Here is a 17,220-nt window from a genome sequence, read left to right as displayed (position 1 = left end):
TATAAGCGAAACGTTAACGAGATCCATTAAAAATATATATATATATATATATATAAATTAACTTTCTTCGATTATTTGAAACACTATTAATAATAATAATAAGAATATAAGTAAGATAAAAAAAAATAATAAAAATAACAACAAAAATAACGACAGTAATAATTACAATATTAAATATATATTATGGAAAATATATTATGTAAAATTATCTTATATCTTATATTAATGAGAAGTACGTATCAATATTATTTCGTGGAGTGTAATCGATTACTATTCGATCGGTCATACGAACTTCATATGCATTATTTATGAATAACGAAGAACTTTCGGAGATAAGTTCTCAATGCTCGGACGATTTGAAAATAGAATCTTATAGCGAGATCACGGTTTCGCGTGGATGGAAAGTGAGAAAAGCGAGTTATCGAGCCATTCTTTTACGCGTGCGCGTGTGTCACATATATATAAATGTGTACGTTCAGTAGGTACTTCAAAATAATGATGATTTTTATATCTTTCTTCGTTTTTATTTCTTTCATTTTTTTTTTCAATCAAAATTAAAATCCATTGTTATCGTGAATATATGATTTTGATGCGTTAACTTTTTTAACGAAGTTTTATTTGTTCAAAAAAATAAAAAAAACAGGCTCGACAGTAGGAAGAAACAGATTAGAAATGTTTCTTTTCTTTTTTTCTTTATTTTTGGTATGCCTTTGGCACAATTCACATCTTTGTACGATCTATCGTTATACATATTTTATGTGTTTTTATTTGTTCTTTATTATTTTTGGACCGCTTCTTTAGATATCACGTACTTCTCTGGAAGATTTTTTAATATTGAAAGTAATTTTTTCTTTTTCGATTTTTTTTTTCGCTAACATGCCGCGCACACATATACGATAAGATTTACGATCATTTCTGTTTCTTTGGTTTATTATGTTTTAATATCGTCAATGTCGAAATATCGACACACCGAAAGAAACTTACTATCAGGAATAAGATCGATGAATTATTGCGTAACGAACTATCATCTTTCTTCGTTGCTGCATCAATCGACATTGTTGTATTCTTATTGGTAATCGTATTAAAAATAAATGTAGAATGCGTTTGAGAAATTACATATAATGTTGTTACGTAGCAATTCATCAATTCGCATGAATATATATATATGTATATATATACGCATATATATATATATATATAATAAATAATTATGTAAATATATAATTCCTCTTTCCGATGAGGTATAAAGGAAGCAGTACTTTTATTAGTCACCACTTGGAGATCGGCCAGACTAATTGGTCATATCGAATGTGTATGCAGAATGCAGTGGCCAATAACTGTACAGTTCACTTTTTACATAAAGTATCTTATTTTAATCGATCCATGAGAATATTATTATAATTATACCAATCATCATAATAAGTGGCAAATAATTATAAATAATCATATTTAGTACTTTGAATGTATAGAAACATTAATCGGTAACGTTAATAATTTGTATGATATTCACCAAGATCGATGAAAATGAAGACTACTTATTGAATATATATTATCTTCTCATGCAATTTATACATCGACTTACTGTCTTTGGGCATTTAAGAATAAAGTAAAGAGATCCTTAAAGGACGAAGAGATTCTCGCAACTCTTGGTTTTCCGCTTGAAACCGAGCAAATGTTTCAAGATTCTCCTGCGGTGTTTACTTTTTTTTCGTCTCGTAGTCTGATTTCGATCACGTTGAGGATTTAATTTGATTTGCGCCAAGATACCGACTAAGAGTTCATCGACATGGTGAGCCAATCCCGATGATGTTTCGATGAATTTGCAGCCACAGCTGTTCGCCAAGCGTCGGCCGACTGTCAACATCATCAAGCAACTTTAATAGAGTGAAATTCTCATTTCACGTTTGTCATAATAAATTATATTCAATATATAGGTAAACATAAATGTCATATACGTATTTATGTTTAAAATTTAATAATAGAGTAGATTATTTATAAATTAAAACATGAAAATGTAAGATCAACACATTCATTAATTTCGAAACTGTTCTCATTAAATTTCACGTTTCCAGAGAGAACGTAATACAATTCTGAAAATTTAAAGGTGAGTCCATATTTTTGTTTTTAACTGAGTATACAATAATATTTCATGAGAGATTACTGTTTCTTTTTAAGATGAGAATACCTATTTTAAGTTTTAATCAAGTTTTGTAGGCTTAATACCGCGCAGTCACTTCTATAAAATTGCCAAAGAAGTGTGCAATAAATATGAGTTTATAACTTTAAGGGTTTCGTCTTGAGTAACAGTTGCGGCTATGTTTGTGTTACGATTCTACTATGAAAAATTGTTATGTCTTTTCTTAAGAAAATATCTTAAAACTTGCAATTTCTACTCGAAATAATGATAATAAGAGCTCGTTCACACGAATTTTTTATTTTACCGTCTTTTATAAAGGCACATATGTTTTACATGTACATGTTTACACGACACTACAATTGACCATATGCGAAAAAATCATGGATTCTGTAATTTTTAATATTTGGTTTTATTAATAGAAAACTCATACGGCGATTAAATAAAAAAGACGAATCGATCGCCAATGACGCATATATTGACAGAGTTTAAACGATTTGATTGTTTCATCGATAAGTGTGTAGCATTGATCTTGGCGAATCGATATTCAATTATTCCAGCGAAAAAAGGAAAAGCAAGCAGAAGAAAATTACAAGGAGAGATTGAGCATACGGTAAATTCTATTAAAATATATTTATTAATAAACTACCGTAATAACATATTAAATAAATAAATAAATATATTATATAATAATATTCATTATATAAAATAAAATAATTATATAAAATGAAATTATGTACGCGCGAATACATTTTAAAGGGTTAGTTATTTGGACGATAATAGTTTCGAAGTTAATGAAGATATGCCAATATTGTATTTTGTCCTGTGTATGAAGTATGTAAATTTCAAAATTTTGCATGTAATTTCGATTTTCGATTTAGCACCGACAATAAAAGCAAGATCCTCGTCGGACGATATGAGGTGACGTTATCTCTTTCTCTCTATGACGAAGTTGCCTAGCATAAATGTAATTGGAAAGTTTAAAGTTCCTGTGGATTTACTTACCCACAGAGGGGACCTCCCGTTTCCTTTCAAGATCGACCTTGTTCCCGACTAGGATGACACCGTGACTCATCATATAGTCGCTCTTCCACAGATAAAGTAAAGTTTCCTCTGCCACCTTCAAACTTCTTCGATCTACCACAGAGTAGACGACCACGTAGACATCTGGATTGTAGGTTGAACAAAAAGACTCGACCTCGAATCAATGAAATATTGAATTGCAATCACGAGAAGAATCCAACGAATTTTTATATTAGATTTTATTTTTAATTACTAACGACGTTTGCTTACCGACATTTCCGAGGCTGGATGATCAATGATTTCTAATTCAGTTTCTTGGCCATCGAGCATAACGGAAACACTTTTCTGACCGTATTCCTCGTCTGAAAGAGAATTTGTTTAAATTATTCGAACAATTGTTCATTATATCCTGCGGCATACATATTTTCTATTTTATTTTTATACTCGTATATTGCATAACTTTATTTTAAACAATTTAAAATTGTTTAATTTCGAAAATGGTGAAAAGTAAGAACTATTTATGAAACATTTGTGTGGAATTATTCACCTAAAGAGGCATCATAAGCGCAAATGTAATCGCTCGTCGTGAATTGCGCTGTTAGAGCGGTTTTACCAACCCCGGATGCACCTAACATGCCAACCTTGTAAGTGGCCACTCGCTCGTTACTCGTCTCCTCCTCCGTTTCTATTCCAGACAGTTGAGAAGCCGAGCTGAGGCAGAAAGAAATATGTGAAGGTTTTCGCGTAGCAAGAAAAAGAGAGAACAGAGAGGAAGAAAGAAAATATAAAATTTTATTCACGGAAAGTTACTTTATTTCATCCAACGTTTTACGGTTTTATGCTTATTATTTATTATTTTATTAAAAAGAATTGAAACCCTTGAATATCCCTTTTATCTTTCATCCAATAAATAAAAAGTCAAATAAAAAAGTTTCATTTTTCCTTTTGTTTTTCAAAAATCTAAGCACATTGAAATATAGAAAAATATGTTTCAAGTAAAATGTATTATCTTTTTTACCTTTCGTTTTTCTCTTACCTAAGCAACCGAGCCTCTCTTGTACTGCTGCAACTGGTGCTACAAGAGGTGACACTATTGATGCTCTTGCTACGACGACTCTTCAATGAATCGCCGAGATTAAAAACGCCATTCGCTGTAATGGAGAACGATCGTAATCTGTAATATTCGACACCATCTTCGGTTTCGCCGTCTTCACCACCTCCACAAGCACCAACTCGTTTCGTTTCTGCCAACATTGGCTGCAAAAGTGAGAACAGATGGAAATAGATTTGAGTCTTCAACAAAATTCCACGAGTGTTCTGTTTGCGTTTTAGAGAATAATTTGAATTGTGTGACACGCTGTCTCGAGATTTAAAAGAATATTGGTGGCAAACTTTCAAGCATAGATTAAGGTCATAGTGAATCCTCAATGTGACTAATACTATGCGTTAATCGAATTAAATTTCTCACTCTCTCACTCTTTCGACGATGAATCAGTCGATTCTTCTTAAATATTCCAATGCCATTTTTACATGAATTTAAAAAGAACGTAAAAATTCAATAAAAGCGGATCAGACGTTACATTAAACCGATTCATATTTCACTGTTTATATGTATAATCTTGATAACTCTTCGAGAGAAAGAAAGAGAGAAAGAGAGGGAGAGAGAGAGAGAGAGAGAGAGAGGGAGAAAGAGAAAAAGAGTAAGGGTAAGGAAGAAGAAGAGAGTACAATAAAAATTAATTATCGCAAATGATGAAATCTCATTACAATATTAATGTTCACAAAAATGGGTACTATTGAATGATAAAATTATCATTATCTTTTTAGTATTTGATTAATACCCATTTATTTTATTTTACATAGACAAAATAATCGAAGTTTTTTGATTAGGATATGTATATATATATATATATTTTTTTTTTTAATTGGAAAATGTGGAAAATATTATGACTCCAAAGAGATGCACACAACATGACCAAGTCTAACTAATAAATAAACGTGTAAAAGTTAAAATCATTGTCTTGAATAATTTTTGTAAAAGGATATACTTAAGGATTACAAATTCTTTTTAAGATATAAATACAAATTAAAAACTTTCTAGTATAGAAATCGATCGTCGTTCGATTCTGTTAAAAATTAAAAGAAAAGGAAAGATCGATAATTGAATCGATGTCTCCTCGATCGCGACTCGTTTCTTTCTACAAGAAAATTCGCGGGGCGAATGTCATCGGTCTTTGGTGATCTGTCATCGGCCCTAAGATAACGTAAAATTGTCGATCAATTTCATCTACGAGAAAATCGAAAGGGATTTTCAAGAGTTCTTTAGAAGGGTTGGCAAACAGAGCCGGCGATGTTACTTTTTATGAACGCAAGGGTCCTTCTGTTCTTTGTTCGATCTCGTTCTAATCAATTCAACATCACGATCACAACGACGAGAAAAACGACGTAATCGTTTTCAACGATTAACATTCGAGCAATAAGTTTTGCTCTAGGTTTTTTCAAGAATAATCCTTCTTTCCTCCTTTTCTTTTCGTTTTTTCTCTTCCCAAGATTTTTTCTTTTTCGTGATCCTTTGATCATTATTGACATGGAAGTACCTACTTTCTCGGAACTTGGTAAAAATGCACGAGATGTCTTTAAAACAGGCTATTATTATGGCAAAGGTATCTTTAAATTGAACGTCAAATCGAAAAAAACTGGTATATTCGAAATGTCCAGCGATTTAACCCTAAACGTTGATGTTATGAAGGTATGATCAATATAAGAACAATTTTCTATCATCTTTTCTTTATTCATTGTTTCTCAAAGTTGTTTTTTCTCCCCTCTGTTTCTCTGAGTATATTATTTTTTAATGAGCTACCCTTCATGCTATTTCTATGAATTTCGTTAAATATTTTCTCGATGCTAGAATAAGACATTCATTTTTATATCACGTATATAGTCATTTGATCATGTAGTATTTATATATTATTATATTGTACTATATATATTATATATATATATCATATAATACTTTTATTCTTTTACAACTATCATGGTTCCAATCATTGAAAAATATTCCAACTTTGAAAAATATAGGTTGTTACATAAAATATAAGAATAATTTCGAGAATGAATTAGGTATATAAATAATAGAAACTATGTAGAAAACTATGTTTATGTTGACCTTCTTTTCATACGCATAGTTGGATGGTCTCTTAGAAACTAAATATAAAACTGACGACTACGGAAACTTCATACAAAGATGGACGACCGACGGAACAGCTTCCATAGGCTGCGAACTTTCTGGGAAAATTATTGAAAATATCAGCATGTTATCCGAATTTTTCTATAATCCGCAAACTACATTTAAAGGCATGAGACTCGATACAAAATACATCAACGATAGGATCAATGGAATTGTTTCGTTAGGTTGGTATTAATTTCTTTTTACTCTTTTATTATCATTAAATTTATGTCAACGTACAAAAGAATGTATAATAAAATTATACAAACACGTAAAGTGTTACCGATACGAAATGCATAAGATATAATTCATTAATAAATGAATCCATTGCATCATAAAACGTAAAAATAGATTGATTATATTTTTGTTTCTTTTTTTTATTGTAATGAAGTTATATTTCATCATAACATTTTTACACTCATAACAATTATACTTTTCACAAGGAAGTTGTCAGATTTTAATAGTATGAGCTAATATTTCAATTATTCAATTAAAATTTGCGAGATAATTAAAATATAATAATTCTTTAATCATATTTTCATCCTTTTTCAATGATTACCGTAAAAAGAGAGAAAAAGAAAAGTTGCATAACATAATTACTTTATATATTTGTTTTGGGATAAATATGTGCGGTTTACAAATGAACAAAAAAAAAAAAACGAATTTTCCGGGTTTCGAAGCACTGAAAATATTAGTTATAATATGTAAATATATTAGTCAATATATAAGTTCGTCTCTGAAATACACATTTTTATTTTATATTATGAAGAGAAATTGCGTGTCTTTGAATTATATCGTCCGTGATTCTGCGATAAAGAAAAATCCGTAAATTAATTCATTTAATTTCACGATAAAAAGAATAAATGAATAAATAAATATCCAGATGTTCGTTCGAAGCAAATCATAAAGGAGTATAAATATTTGAAACGTTCAGATAAAAAAAGCATATGTGTCTATGTCGTTTTATCATTAAAATAACAAAGTTCAAGCCGACGGCATTAAGTTACTCGACAGCAGTCATTTTCTACAGTGGCTACCCACAGAATTTTTTTCGTTTCAAACAAGAAACCATGAAGCTCAGACTCGTTTATCTCCTCGAAGGAAAACTACCGTTCTCAGTTCCGATCTACTTCGGAGATAGAGTAAGACTAACAAATTAGCAAGGACGTATACGTGGATTAAATCTTCTAATATCTCCGATGTTTATCATTAATAAACTTGTACGAGTGACATTAGTATTTATTTAATGATTAATCCAAGAGAAAGATAGAGAGAGAGAGAAAGAAAGAGAAAGAGAGAAGCGTTCTTTCGAAAATATTCATTTATTTTATGATTATTTATTCATAATGTAAGTTATTTTTTAAGAAATTTTTTTTCACAGCTAACGATAACTTCGACTCGAACTTGAATCTTTACGGTGCAATTGTTATGAAGTTCAAGGAGATGTTCTTAGGTTACCAATGTGGTTACAAGACAGCTACGAAAGAGCTTACAAAGAACGACATCGGATTAGCCTTCAGCTATCAGGACACTTTCTTCCATTTGAGATGCAATTCGATACCACGCGAGTTTGGTTGTTCTATCTTGTATAAAGGTTAATCATTTTTTAAGTATTCTATACTTTCATATCTCTCATTTACGAAGAAGGTTCGCTATCCTGTGTTTTCTAAAAAAAAAAAAAGAAAAAAAGAAAAAGAAATGATTTGTTTAATTTTTTTAATCATTTCGGTGAAGTTAGATTTCATACATTCAAAACAATATTAAACGATAGAACTTTGTGAGGTAAAAAAGATTATTGAACTTACAAAATTTAAAAATATTATCCGCGAATAAAATTACCTATTATGTTTTTCGATAATTAAATGACGTTTAGAATTTATCGAGCTGTTGGATAGGTAGAGAAAGAAAATTCATGTTTCAGAATATAACAGGAACGTTTAAAGCTATAGAAAGAACATTAAACAATCGCGAGTAGTACGTGCGCGTACATTTCGTGGCGTTTAAAAATAGCAATGATTTTCACGTTACAATTAAGCAAGGTAGCCCTTGGATCACTATGAAAAAGCTTATTTACTTAATGAACTCGTTCTTCTTTCTTGATCATACAAAATGGAATTGTCGAGCAAAGGGCTCATTTGGCTTTATATTTATTTATCTGTATAAATGTATATGCTTGTTAGATAACATAATATAACATAGAAATCATTGATGTACGAAATTAATTTTATTAACATCACATATAATATCATTTATCGCTTCTTGCATCTTATTTTTCTTTTTTCTTCCAAAGTTAATTCTGACTGGGACATTGCTGTGAATGGAATATCGTCGAGTAGCGGGAACTGGAATGAGTGGATGGTTGGTATAGCAGCAAAATACGCGATAGATGAAGAATCGATTCTACGGTTAAAGATAAACAGTGCCATGCAATTGGGTACGAGCTTGCAGCAAAAGTTGAACGAGAATACGATGATCTCGTTATCGTTTTGTTTCGATTGCATAAATATTAACAGAGGCAATCACAAAGTCGGCTTGGCGCTCGACATCGAAGCTTGAGAAGATGATAACGTTATTGAATATTTTGAGATATGATTTTACTATCATGGTCACAGTCTCAGTCGTCATCAATTCTTTTTTTACACGAGTCCATCGAACTTTCGGATTTTCGTGTCATTTTTCTGGCGCGTAATACGAACGTATTGCTTGTAATAATACAATAATAATGATATTATTTATAATACCTTTTGTAGATATTCTGTTCTTATTAAGAACGAAGACGAATATCTTTGTCAATGAATGAAAGAATGAATGAAAAGATGAAATTATATTTATTACCTAACAACTCTTATATTGTAAATTAATTATACCGAATTGAATACATTTTCAATCAATGCTGTTTATTATGAAATATCATTGTTAACATAAAAACTTATTCGATGTGGATGGATACTACTATAAATGTTTTTGCATCGATTAATGCAGAACGATAAAATGAAGAGCGATTTGCTTTCGTATATACTTATCGCGGATACGATCGATGAATGAGGGTTCTTTCGACATACGCGAGATAATAATAAACCAGGAAATTAACGATGTCATTGTAATTTCATATTTTCGTACAACTTGAAATGCAGGATTACCAAGTCTATATTTATATCCTTTTCTTTTTTAAGACGATAAGATTAAAAGTAAAAAGAAACCTACAAGATTAGGAGATTATTCGTAATAAATAACATCATTCATCTCTATTACATAAGCATTTAAAAAGAATCAGTTATTTATACAAATATTAAGTATCTTGTCAAGAAAAAAGCAAGACTTTATAGTTTGTCGATAATGTTACTTACGAGGCTTATAAGAAATTTCTTCAAGCTTCTGAGATAGACGTTTCATTCACAATATGTATTACAGAGTCTTAATTTAAACATAGGAGCTTAAAGGTCTACTTATATACGTGCTGTAGCTATTCCATTTACAAACACTGTCTGACAGTTAATGCGTTAATATTTATATATAATCGCGTCGTGGCAGTTCCACTTCCGAACATTTATATATGGTCGGGGATCGTTCGTGAATGTACTGATTAATTTGAAGTCAGATATTATAGCATTATGCACAGATAAAACACATTCAGATAGATATATATGCAAGTACGAGCCGTGGCACTTCTCCGTTGTGAAATCGGTAAACAAGGAAAATATTGATGGCTATCAAATATAACCGGAGGATGTGCGAGTCACAAATAATGAGAGATGCAGCACGGATGATGTAATATAAACTGATATATATATATATATATATATATATATATATATATAAAACTATAGTAACCAATTCGTATCCGATACACGGCTTGGACATGGAACGGCTACGACACTGTCGTATATAAATGGACCTTAAAAGGTTTTTTGTTGATAGATGATATTCGTAAATAACATTATCGACAAAATACAGAGTGATACCTATTTTCAGATATAAAATATTTAATGAACATTTTATTGATTTTTTCGATTTTACAAACAAAGAATTTAAGAAATTAATTATATTGTGTTTTTGTAAGTATTATTAACAATGACAAATTCTTCAAGTTGGACGATCTCGAACTTATTTCTTTATATATAGATTTAAGCGATAGAACACTCACCCTATGTCGTGGTACTGCTGGCATACTACTGGTTCTCCCACGATATTGCCTCGGTACAGGTGCACGAGATCCTGTTCCCTGTCCAACTGAGCCAGCAGGACTAGTAGGACTCGGACCACCAGGACTTGTTCCTGGACTAAGATGGGACGATGTGGAGGCTGCTCCAGGACTTACAGCTGGGGGAGTCAAGTTTGGACTCCTTGGTGATGGCGAGAGGTGTCCCCAAGGACCTGCTTCCGCCTGTAAAAATCTGAACTTCCCTTCTTTTCAGGTCAGGATCGATTCTCTTTTCGTTTTCCACCCCAATTTGATACATTATCGTATCAAATATACACCGTACAAAAATATATTAAACAAAAAAGAAGAATAGTACGAGTAGTCTATTTACCTGTATGTTTTTTATTCAATATATTTTGATATTCGATAGAGAAATGTAATAAGTTATATCTCGTAATTGATTGTATGTATATTATAACGTTTGTTAGGCCACGTTCAATTTTATTTATAAATAACGAACGCGTATTGAAATATGTGTTATTGAAAAAGCGTGAAGTTTTTATCATGATTTCGTTCAAAAGCTTCTTCCTTCCTCTCTCCCTCTCTCTCTCTCTCTCTCTCTCTCTCTCTTTCTCTTTGTATTTTGCGAAAGTACCTGTGTAGGTCAGGTGTAGGTCTGGCCACAGCTATACTAGAGCTCCTTCGTCGAGTGGGCGTTGGCGATTTTGGTCCATCCAACGTTCCGTGTCCTTGAGTGCCGGACAAGGAGCTACGGTGAAGTCGTACCTCGATTTCGCTACTTCGCCTTTGGAAAGCCCTTTTGCTCCACTTTCTGCCCTTTGTATCGGTACCGGAACCCTCCTGTTTCCTGAAATGTCGGAGATAAAACGGTGCTTCGCATTCCCCTCTTTGGAAATCAACGACGTTCTCCTATTCTCGTTAGAAGGGACCGATTCCCGTGTGCGACCATACTGATAAAATAGATTCTACGAGGCGTGTTTTTTTCTTTCGAGGGATCGTTTAGCTCTCTATACAAATTTTATTTTTGCAATTTTTCTCCTCGATATGCCCTTTGGCATATTGAACGTTATCATAAATCTAACAATATTTCAAGATTCGACATATATGTATATATAGATAAAACAGTTTCATATGGAACAAATACGTACACATTTTATATGTAATATTTTAAATATATCAAAATATAGATATGCCTACATATATATCTTAGATTTTCTTTCATGCGGGACACTAAGCAATAATAATAAAAAACTTATAGTACAGAATTATTTTTTTTCTAATGCCGTTTACGATACGTTTTGTGTAAAGAGAAAGCACGCTTGAGTTTGACCGAATTAGACATTTTTGTCATTCTGATGTTTCTTTTCTCTCTTTTTTCTTTTTTTTTCTCTTTTTTTTTTTTTTTTTTTTTGAGCAACGAACTCTCTCGACAGATTTTCTCTCTCGTACCAATTCATGTATCTACCAGTTTTATGCACGTACATATTTACATATACATACATTATGGTGGTACAAAGGAAAAGTATGACAATGAAAGATTCTATATAGTACAACGGTATTATAAATGAAAATAGCACAAGTCGTAGGACGATTTCTTGCTCGATTTTTCGAGGACGGTTTTGAGATGAGAGTTCTTTCACTCGAAATGGCATCATTTCGTACACGCATGCGCGCACTTCCTTTTGCACCCACACCCCACATATACACATACGTGCGGGCACCTTTATAAGCTCACATATATACACGAAATACATATATATATATATACATGTATATATATATTTACGTGAAAATATGAGAGACGTACTACCGAGCTTCAATGCGTTTTATAAGGGGTTAAGTAGGCACAGCGCGCAGAATTCATGATTAGACGACGAAATCTCGAGTCGTTAGAATAGTACTTGGGTAAGCTAGGATAGCTTGCTAATTGCCGAGGTGCAAACTTCTTTATTCTTACATCTACCGATTCTGTGCTCTTAGCTGTTTTGTCGACGAAAGGGAAAGACAGAGATATAAGACGATGACGAGAGAAATCGATTTTCTGATTTCCTAAGGAAATTCCTTCCGTTGCAATTCCTAGCGTTGAGTGATCGCTGAATATTTTCGTGCTTTCTGCATTCCTCTTCCTGCATTTCGATTTATCTCATTCAACGAATCTATTTTATTTTTATCGATAAAAGATTGAAAAATTGAATTCGAGTAAAGGTACTTATTGATAGCACAACGACCTGTACGAGTGCCCATATTTTTTCAAATATCAATTCATCTTTTAATGGAAGAATTCAACAATATGAATGGATTAATGAAAACAAAATTTTGAAATAAAAAGTATTATATCTAATTTTTTAATGAATTAATCTTTGTTATACGTCACGTCGAGAATTTTTCTTGATTATCAGTCGATTGATATTTTTAATTAAAATTTGATCATATTAGAGATATCTCATGTTCCTTCGAGTATCGAATTATCTTTAATTTGTTAAATTCAAAAATATGAATGTAAAGACAACGAACGAAAAGCAATGTTTTTGATCTCAAATTAACTAATTTCTTTTTAGATTTCAAGTCGTGATTTTTTGTCGACTATTGATCGATATTTTTAATTAATTTTTCTGTCACGTTAAAAGTGTTACGGTGAACGGATCGTCGTAAACAATTTTTATGTCTATAATGAAAACTCGATTAACGGCTACTGTAATGGATGCTCTTGAAGATATAATCAAAGGTCGATCTCCGTTTCATTCCCCGTTTACATGTGATATCGATTTAACGTAATAACAAACGCTTAATCGTTACTTAATCACCTGTCCACGATCTCATTCAACTAATTTCTCGTATCGACAACATAATTCTCTTGTTCGAAAGTTACGGAAGGATAAACAATTAATAACTCTTTCAACAGATTCAACAGTACATTTTTTATAGAGATTCATTAAAACTTTTTAACGTTTCTTGGAATGTTTGTTCGAAGATATAAAAAACAAAGTAACTCAGATAATTATTTCCTTGGCTAAATCTTATTGTGTTAATAGCAAATCCGTAAAATTGAAGAGACTAAAATTTGGTTTATGACGGGTATATGTCCCCGAAATTTTTTTTTAATATTATTAATTATCTCGTTATCGGATATTAACGCGCGCAGAATAAGCAGATATATACACTGTGTATAGGAATATGTAAATACAATAGATAAATTGAACATCTAAATTATTTTTAAGTTATTTAAATAGCAAAATAATTATTGAACTATTTTCTATCAAGGATAGTTTGAATAGTCAAAAATATGTAAATCTTTTAACTGATGAACTATATAGATTGTTAAAAGATATTTTCACACCTCAAAAATATAAAATATAGTTTCAATATGATGTTAAATAGCTCATAATGCATTAATCTCCCAACTTTTAAATAAATAATTTAGATTGAGACAACCTCTATATATTATATAAATATGCAAATATCTATCCGATGTATCTTATTAACAATGAAATATGTGACAGAGGTTTATATTTTTATTTTGCTGTATATATATATATATACATATGATCATTATAAAAATGACAGTTATAAGCCTCAAGAATCGTGCGCGATTTAATTATTACGAGATATATATGTGTATATATATATGATATTAACTCACACGCGAACAGCAAACTTTCATATTATAAAATCACGAGATTCTATAAAGCATCAAGATATTACCAATCTTAAATGTCAAAAGATATAAATTTGAACGATTCCACGACTTATAACTATCTAGCATCCCTAAGATCCTTCGTTATTTTTCTTTATTTAAAAATCTCGGAGTATCGTAACAAGAAGAAAGTGCAGAAAAGAAAAAGAAAAAAAAGAAATTACGGTTCGTTTAAAGCACTCTTAGAGATGATGATGCTTTGATCTCCAACGACGAAAAAAGTGAAGGAGCATTAATAAGATTCTTGTCTGTTCTATACAAGACGTATTACTAGTACGTCTAACATCTTATCTCAAAAGTAGTCCGATATTCGCTATTCTTCTCTCCGTGACCTTTGCTACTTTTTACTTTAATTCGACTTAAGCCTTAACATAAGTTGTTCGAAAAAGGTTCGTTAAGATCTTTTGTTAGAAAAAAAAAGAAGTTATTCCAATGAGTTTTAATGAGAATGTAAAATTTATATCATTAAAAAATTGTAATGTAACGTAAAACAAATAGATATGATTATAAATTCAGTAATGACGCATGGAAGAAACTACTAAACTAAATTAAATTAAAATTAGCTTCGATTTTTCCCAATAGAGACGACCGGTGTAGTTCACGTTAACGACTGACATTATTTTATATATTCCTAAAGTTTTAATGTTTTTCATTTTGTGCGATTTTTTATGAATTTTTTAATTTTTGAAATTCCTTTTATTTTGAAGTCAGATTGCAGTCGGATTGAGTCGTGAAACACAGTAGTACTTGTGGAATATAGTAGTGTGTAGAACTTGATTTTTAATATAAATTTCAAGTCGATCCATCCAGCAATTTAAATAGTAAAGAATATTTCAACGCATATACACACACATACACCTACACACATTTAGATTTTGATATAAAACGTAAAGATCTCAAAGGTATTTTGATATCTCAAATAATATTACTGCGCTCGTCAGATTTATTGAGATATAAAAAAATATTGAAGTTTGGAGAGCATTTTAAAAATACAGTAAGTAAGAATTCATTTTCCACTTGATATACATTTTTTTTTTTTATGAAAAACAAAAAATATCCAGAACTTACCTCGGTATTAATTTGTCTTCGAGCATGTTTGGCAAATCGTCGCTATCCTCGGTGACAGCTGCAAAAAAATCTTGAAACTTGTCTGGAAAGTTGCTGGGTGTACCAGTATTCATGGAAACGTGCTCGAGAACCGTCGAGACTCGTTTTTCAACGCTGACCGCATGGTTGTCCGATTCGATGGATGCTGCCATTCAAAATGAACGAATGAAAGTGAGAAAAATAAATATGGTATCACTTCGACGTTCACTGAATTCGAAATCCTCACGAAAAAATTCTGTTAAAATCTTTGCTCGGTTTAAGCATTCCTTCATACAGTCCTTTCACATTCTTTTCGTTACTCAAACCATCGATGATATCACTTTCGTCGTTTCAACTTTGAAAGAAAATCATCGAAGAACTTAATTGATGATCAAAGAGATGACCATCGACATGTTATCAGCAACAGAGGAATCTGAGTCATTGATTTCACATCGAATCAATTTTCCAATAGCTCGAATTTCCTCTTTTCAAGAGCCACGAGGTCTCGAAGACGCAACAGGATAACGTTCAAAGGCGAACGAGGGAGGTGATGACTCGTAATAAGAGTAATGGATCTAGCTTCGCGTTTCAGCTAGGTCTTGCTGAAAACTGAAGCTCGCATGTACGTTCTTGCGCGTCATACCACCTCCGTTGTGTTCATCTGACAACGCTTGCGCAATCGTGAGGAGGCCTAAAAGTTCGCCGAACGAACCAACTGACGAATATACTATAACTCATCGACGAATGTATTGAATCACTTTCTCATTCCTTTTCTATTTATTTTTTCTTCCCTTAACACCACTTTGGCTCGAGGGTAGTTTATCACTACTTCTTGATCTTGTGTAATACGATAGAAAATTATTCTTTCCTTTTAACTTTGTGATATATAATATTTTTCTATCTCTAGACGATGCTTTTACCTGTAACGTGCTTTCCTTAAGAATCTTTCTCCAGTATCATTTTATCTTGCGTATACAGAAATAGGAATGTCTTATATCTTGGCTAAAACATTTACCTTCCTATGCCTGAATTGTTGATTTCTTTCTTTTCCAATCTATCTTCTAGACGACTGAGTGATAGAACCATTTTTTCGAGAACGCAAATGTTGATTAATTTGTTCAGAACTTTTGGTAATAGATGAGTGTACTTTCTGAAGATCTTTGAAAAATGTTTATATATTTTATGAAAATGATTTTAAAAATCTAACAAGATTTCAAAGGATCTACATAGATTTTGTTTCATAAAAGCTTTAATGAAACGCGATAATTATGTTCCGTTAAATATTTCATAAAAATCAATATTTAAGAAACTGCATGCAAAGGATCGTTTTTAAATTTCACTATCCTTGGAAAACCGTCAAGTATATTTTTAGAAAATGAACTTATGAAAGAGTCCTTTTCTATTTTCTCCAAAGAGAACGTAATGCATTCAAGACGAGTTTTCTTTTACACGTGAATAGAATCCAACCTTTCAGCTTTATTCTTTACCTTTAAACTTCAATTTTCCTCCGATCGAATTTCATTATCGGGATATGTTTATCAATATTGAAAGCATTCGATTGATATCTTGACACAAGTCTGCTCGATGCTTGGCGATATAAATATTTTATATTTTTATTTTCTTTATGAATGAATAATGAATCTGATTTCCCGAAAATGCTGGAAAAAGGAGATAGAAGATCGATAATATCTATAATTAATCGCACTATGTCAAAGAGGTATTAAAGTATCAGTTTGATAAACAAAATAGATGAGAGTGTCGACGATTTCTTTAATATTATTCTTGTCAACTTTATTCGAGACAATTTCGTGATCCTCCTCGTCATCTTGAAACTCCACTTTATTCTAACGGGAGACGAAGATGAATGCTCGTGGTGTGGCTCGTGAGGCCATTTC

At 31.6% G+C, this 17,220-nt stretch overlaps 2 protein-coding genes across 2 annotated transcripts; one reads left to right on the top strand and one right to left on the bottom strand.

Annotated features, from left to right (window-relative positions):
* Nucleotides 1-139: 139 nt before the first annotated feature.
* On the bottom strand, nucleotides 140-15,944 carry LOC122628502. Its single transcript, XM_043810872.1, has 8 exons — nucleotides 15,308-15,944; nucleotides 11,180-11,392; nucleotides 10,528-10,777; nucleotides 4,194-4,414; nucleotides 3,705-3,868; nucleotides 3,428-3,519; nucleotides 3,140-3,332; nucleotides 140-1,854 (listed from the first exon to the last, which is right to left on the bottom strand). The coding sequence occupies exons 1-8, from the start codon at nucleotides 15,496-15,498 to the stop codon at nucleotides 1,619-1,621; spliced, it is 1,560 nt and encodes a 519-aa protein (XP_043666807.1). The 5' UTR covers nucleotides 15,499-15,944; the 3' UTR covers nucleotides 140-1,618.
* LOC122628503 (voltage-dependent anion-selective channel protein 2-like) lies at nucleotides 7,700-10,140 on the top strand. The gene is made up of 2 exons (XM_043810874.1): nucleotides 7,700-7,977; nucleotides 8,674-10,140. Exons 1-2 carry the CDS (start codon nucleotides 7,812-7,814, stop codon nucleotides 8,937-8,939), a joined length of 432 nt encoding a protein of 143 aa, XP_043666809.1. The 5' UTR covers nucleotides 7,700-7,811; the 3' UTR covers nucleotides 8,940-10,140.
* Nucleotides 15,945-17,220: the final 1,276 nt, after the last annotated feature.

The sequence above is a fragment of the Vespula pensylvanica genome, chromosome 4 (assembly GCF_014466175.1).
Source record: "Vespula pensylvanica isolate Volc-1 chromosome 4, ASM1446617v1, whole genome shotgun sequence".
In the NCBI taxonomy this organism is placed as follows: domain Eukaryota; kingdom Metazoa; phylum Arthropoda; class Insecta; order Hymenoptera; family Vespidae; genus Vespula; species Vespula pensylvanica.
Note: the sequence above shows the minus strand (reverse complement) of the source record. Positions and strands in the feature narration are given on the sequence as shown.

Bases quoted from the DNA above. Each gene is read 5' to 3' on its own strand.
- LOC122628503 (XM_043810874.1), top strand. From the start codon at position 7,812: ATGAAGTTCAAGGAGATGTTCTTAGGTTACCAATGTGGTTACAAGACA. The intron at 7,978-8,673 runs GTTAATCATTTT...TTTCTTCCAAAG, and splicing joins TTGTTCTATCTTGTATAAAG to TTAATTCTGACTGGGACATT.
- LOC122628502 (XM_043810872.1), bottom strand. From the start codon at position 15,498: ATGGCAGCATCCATCGAATCGGACAACCATGCGGTCAGCGTTGAAAAA. The intron at 11,393-15,307 runs GTAAGTTCTGGA...CCGACATTTCAG, and splicing joins GAAGACAAATTAATACCGAG to GAAACAGGAGGGTTCCGGTA. The intron at 3,333-3,427 runs GTAAGCAAACGT...CATTGATTCGAG, and splicing joins ATCCAGCCTCGGAAATGTCG to GTCGAGTCTTTTTGTTCAAC.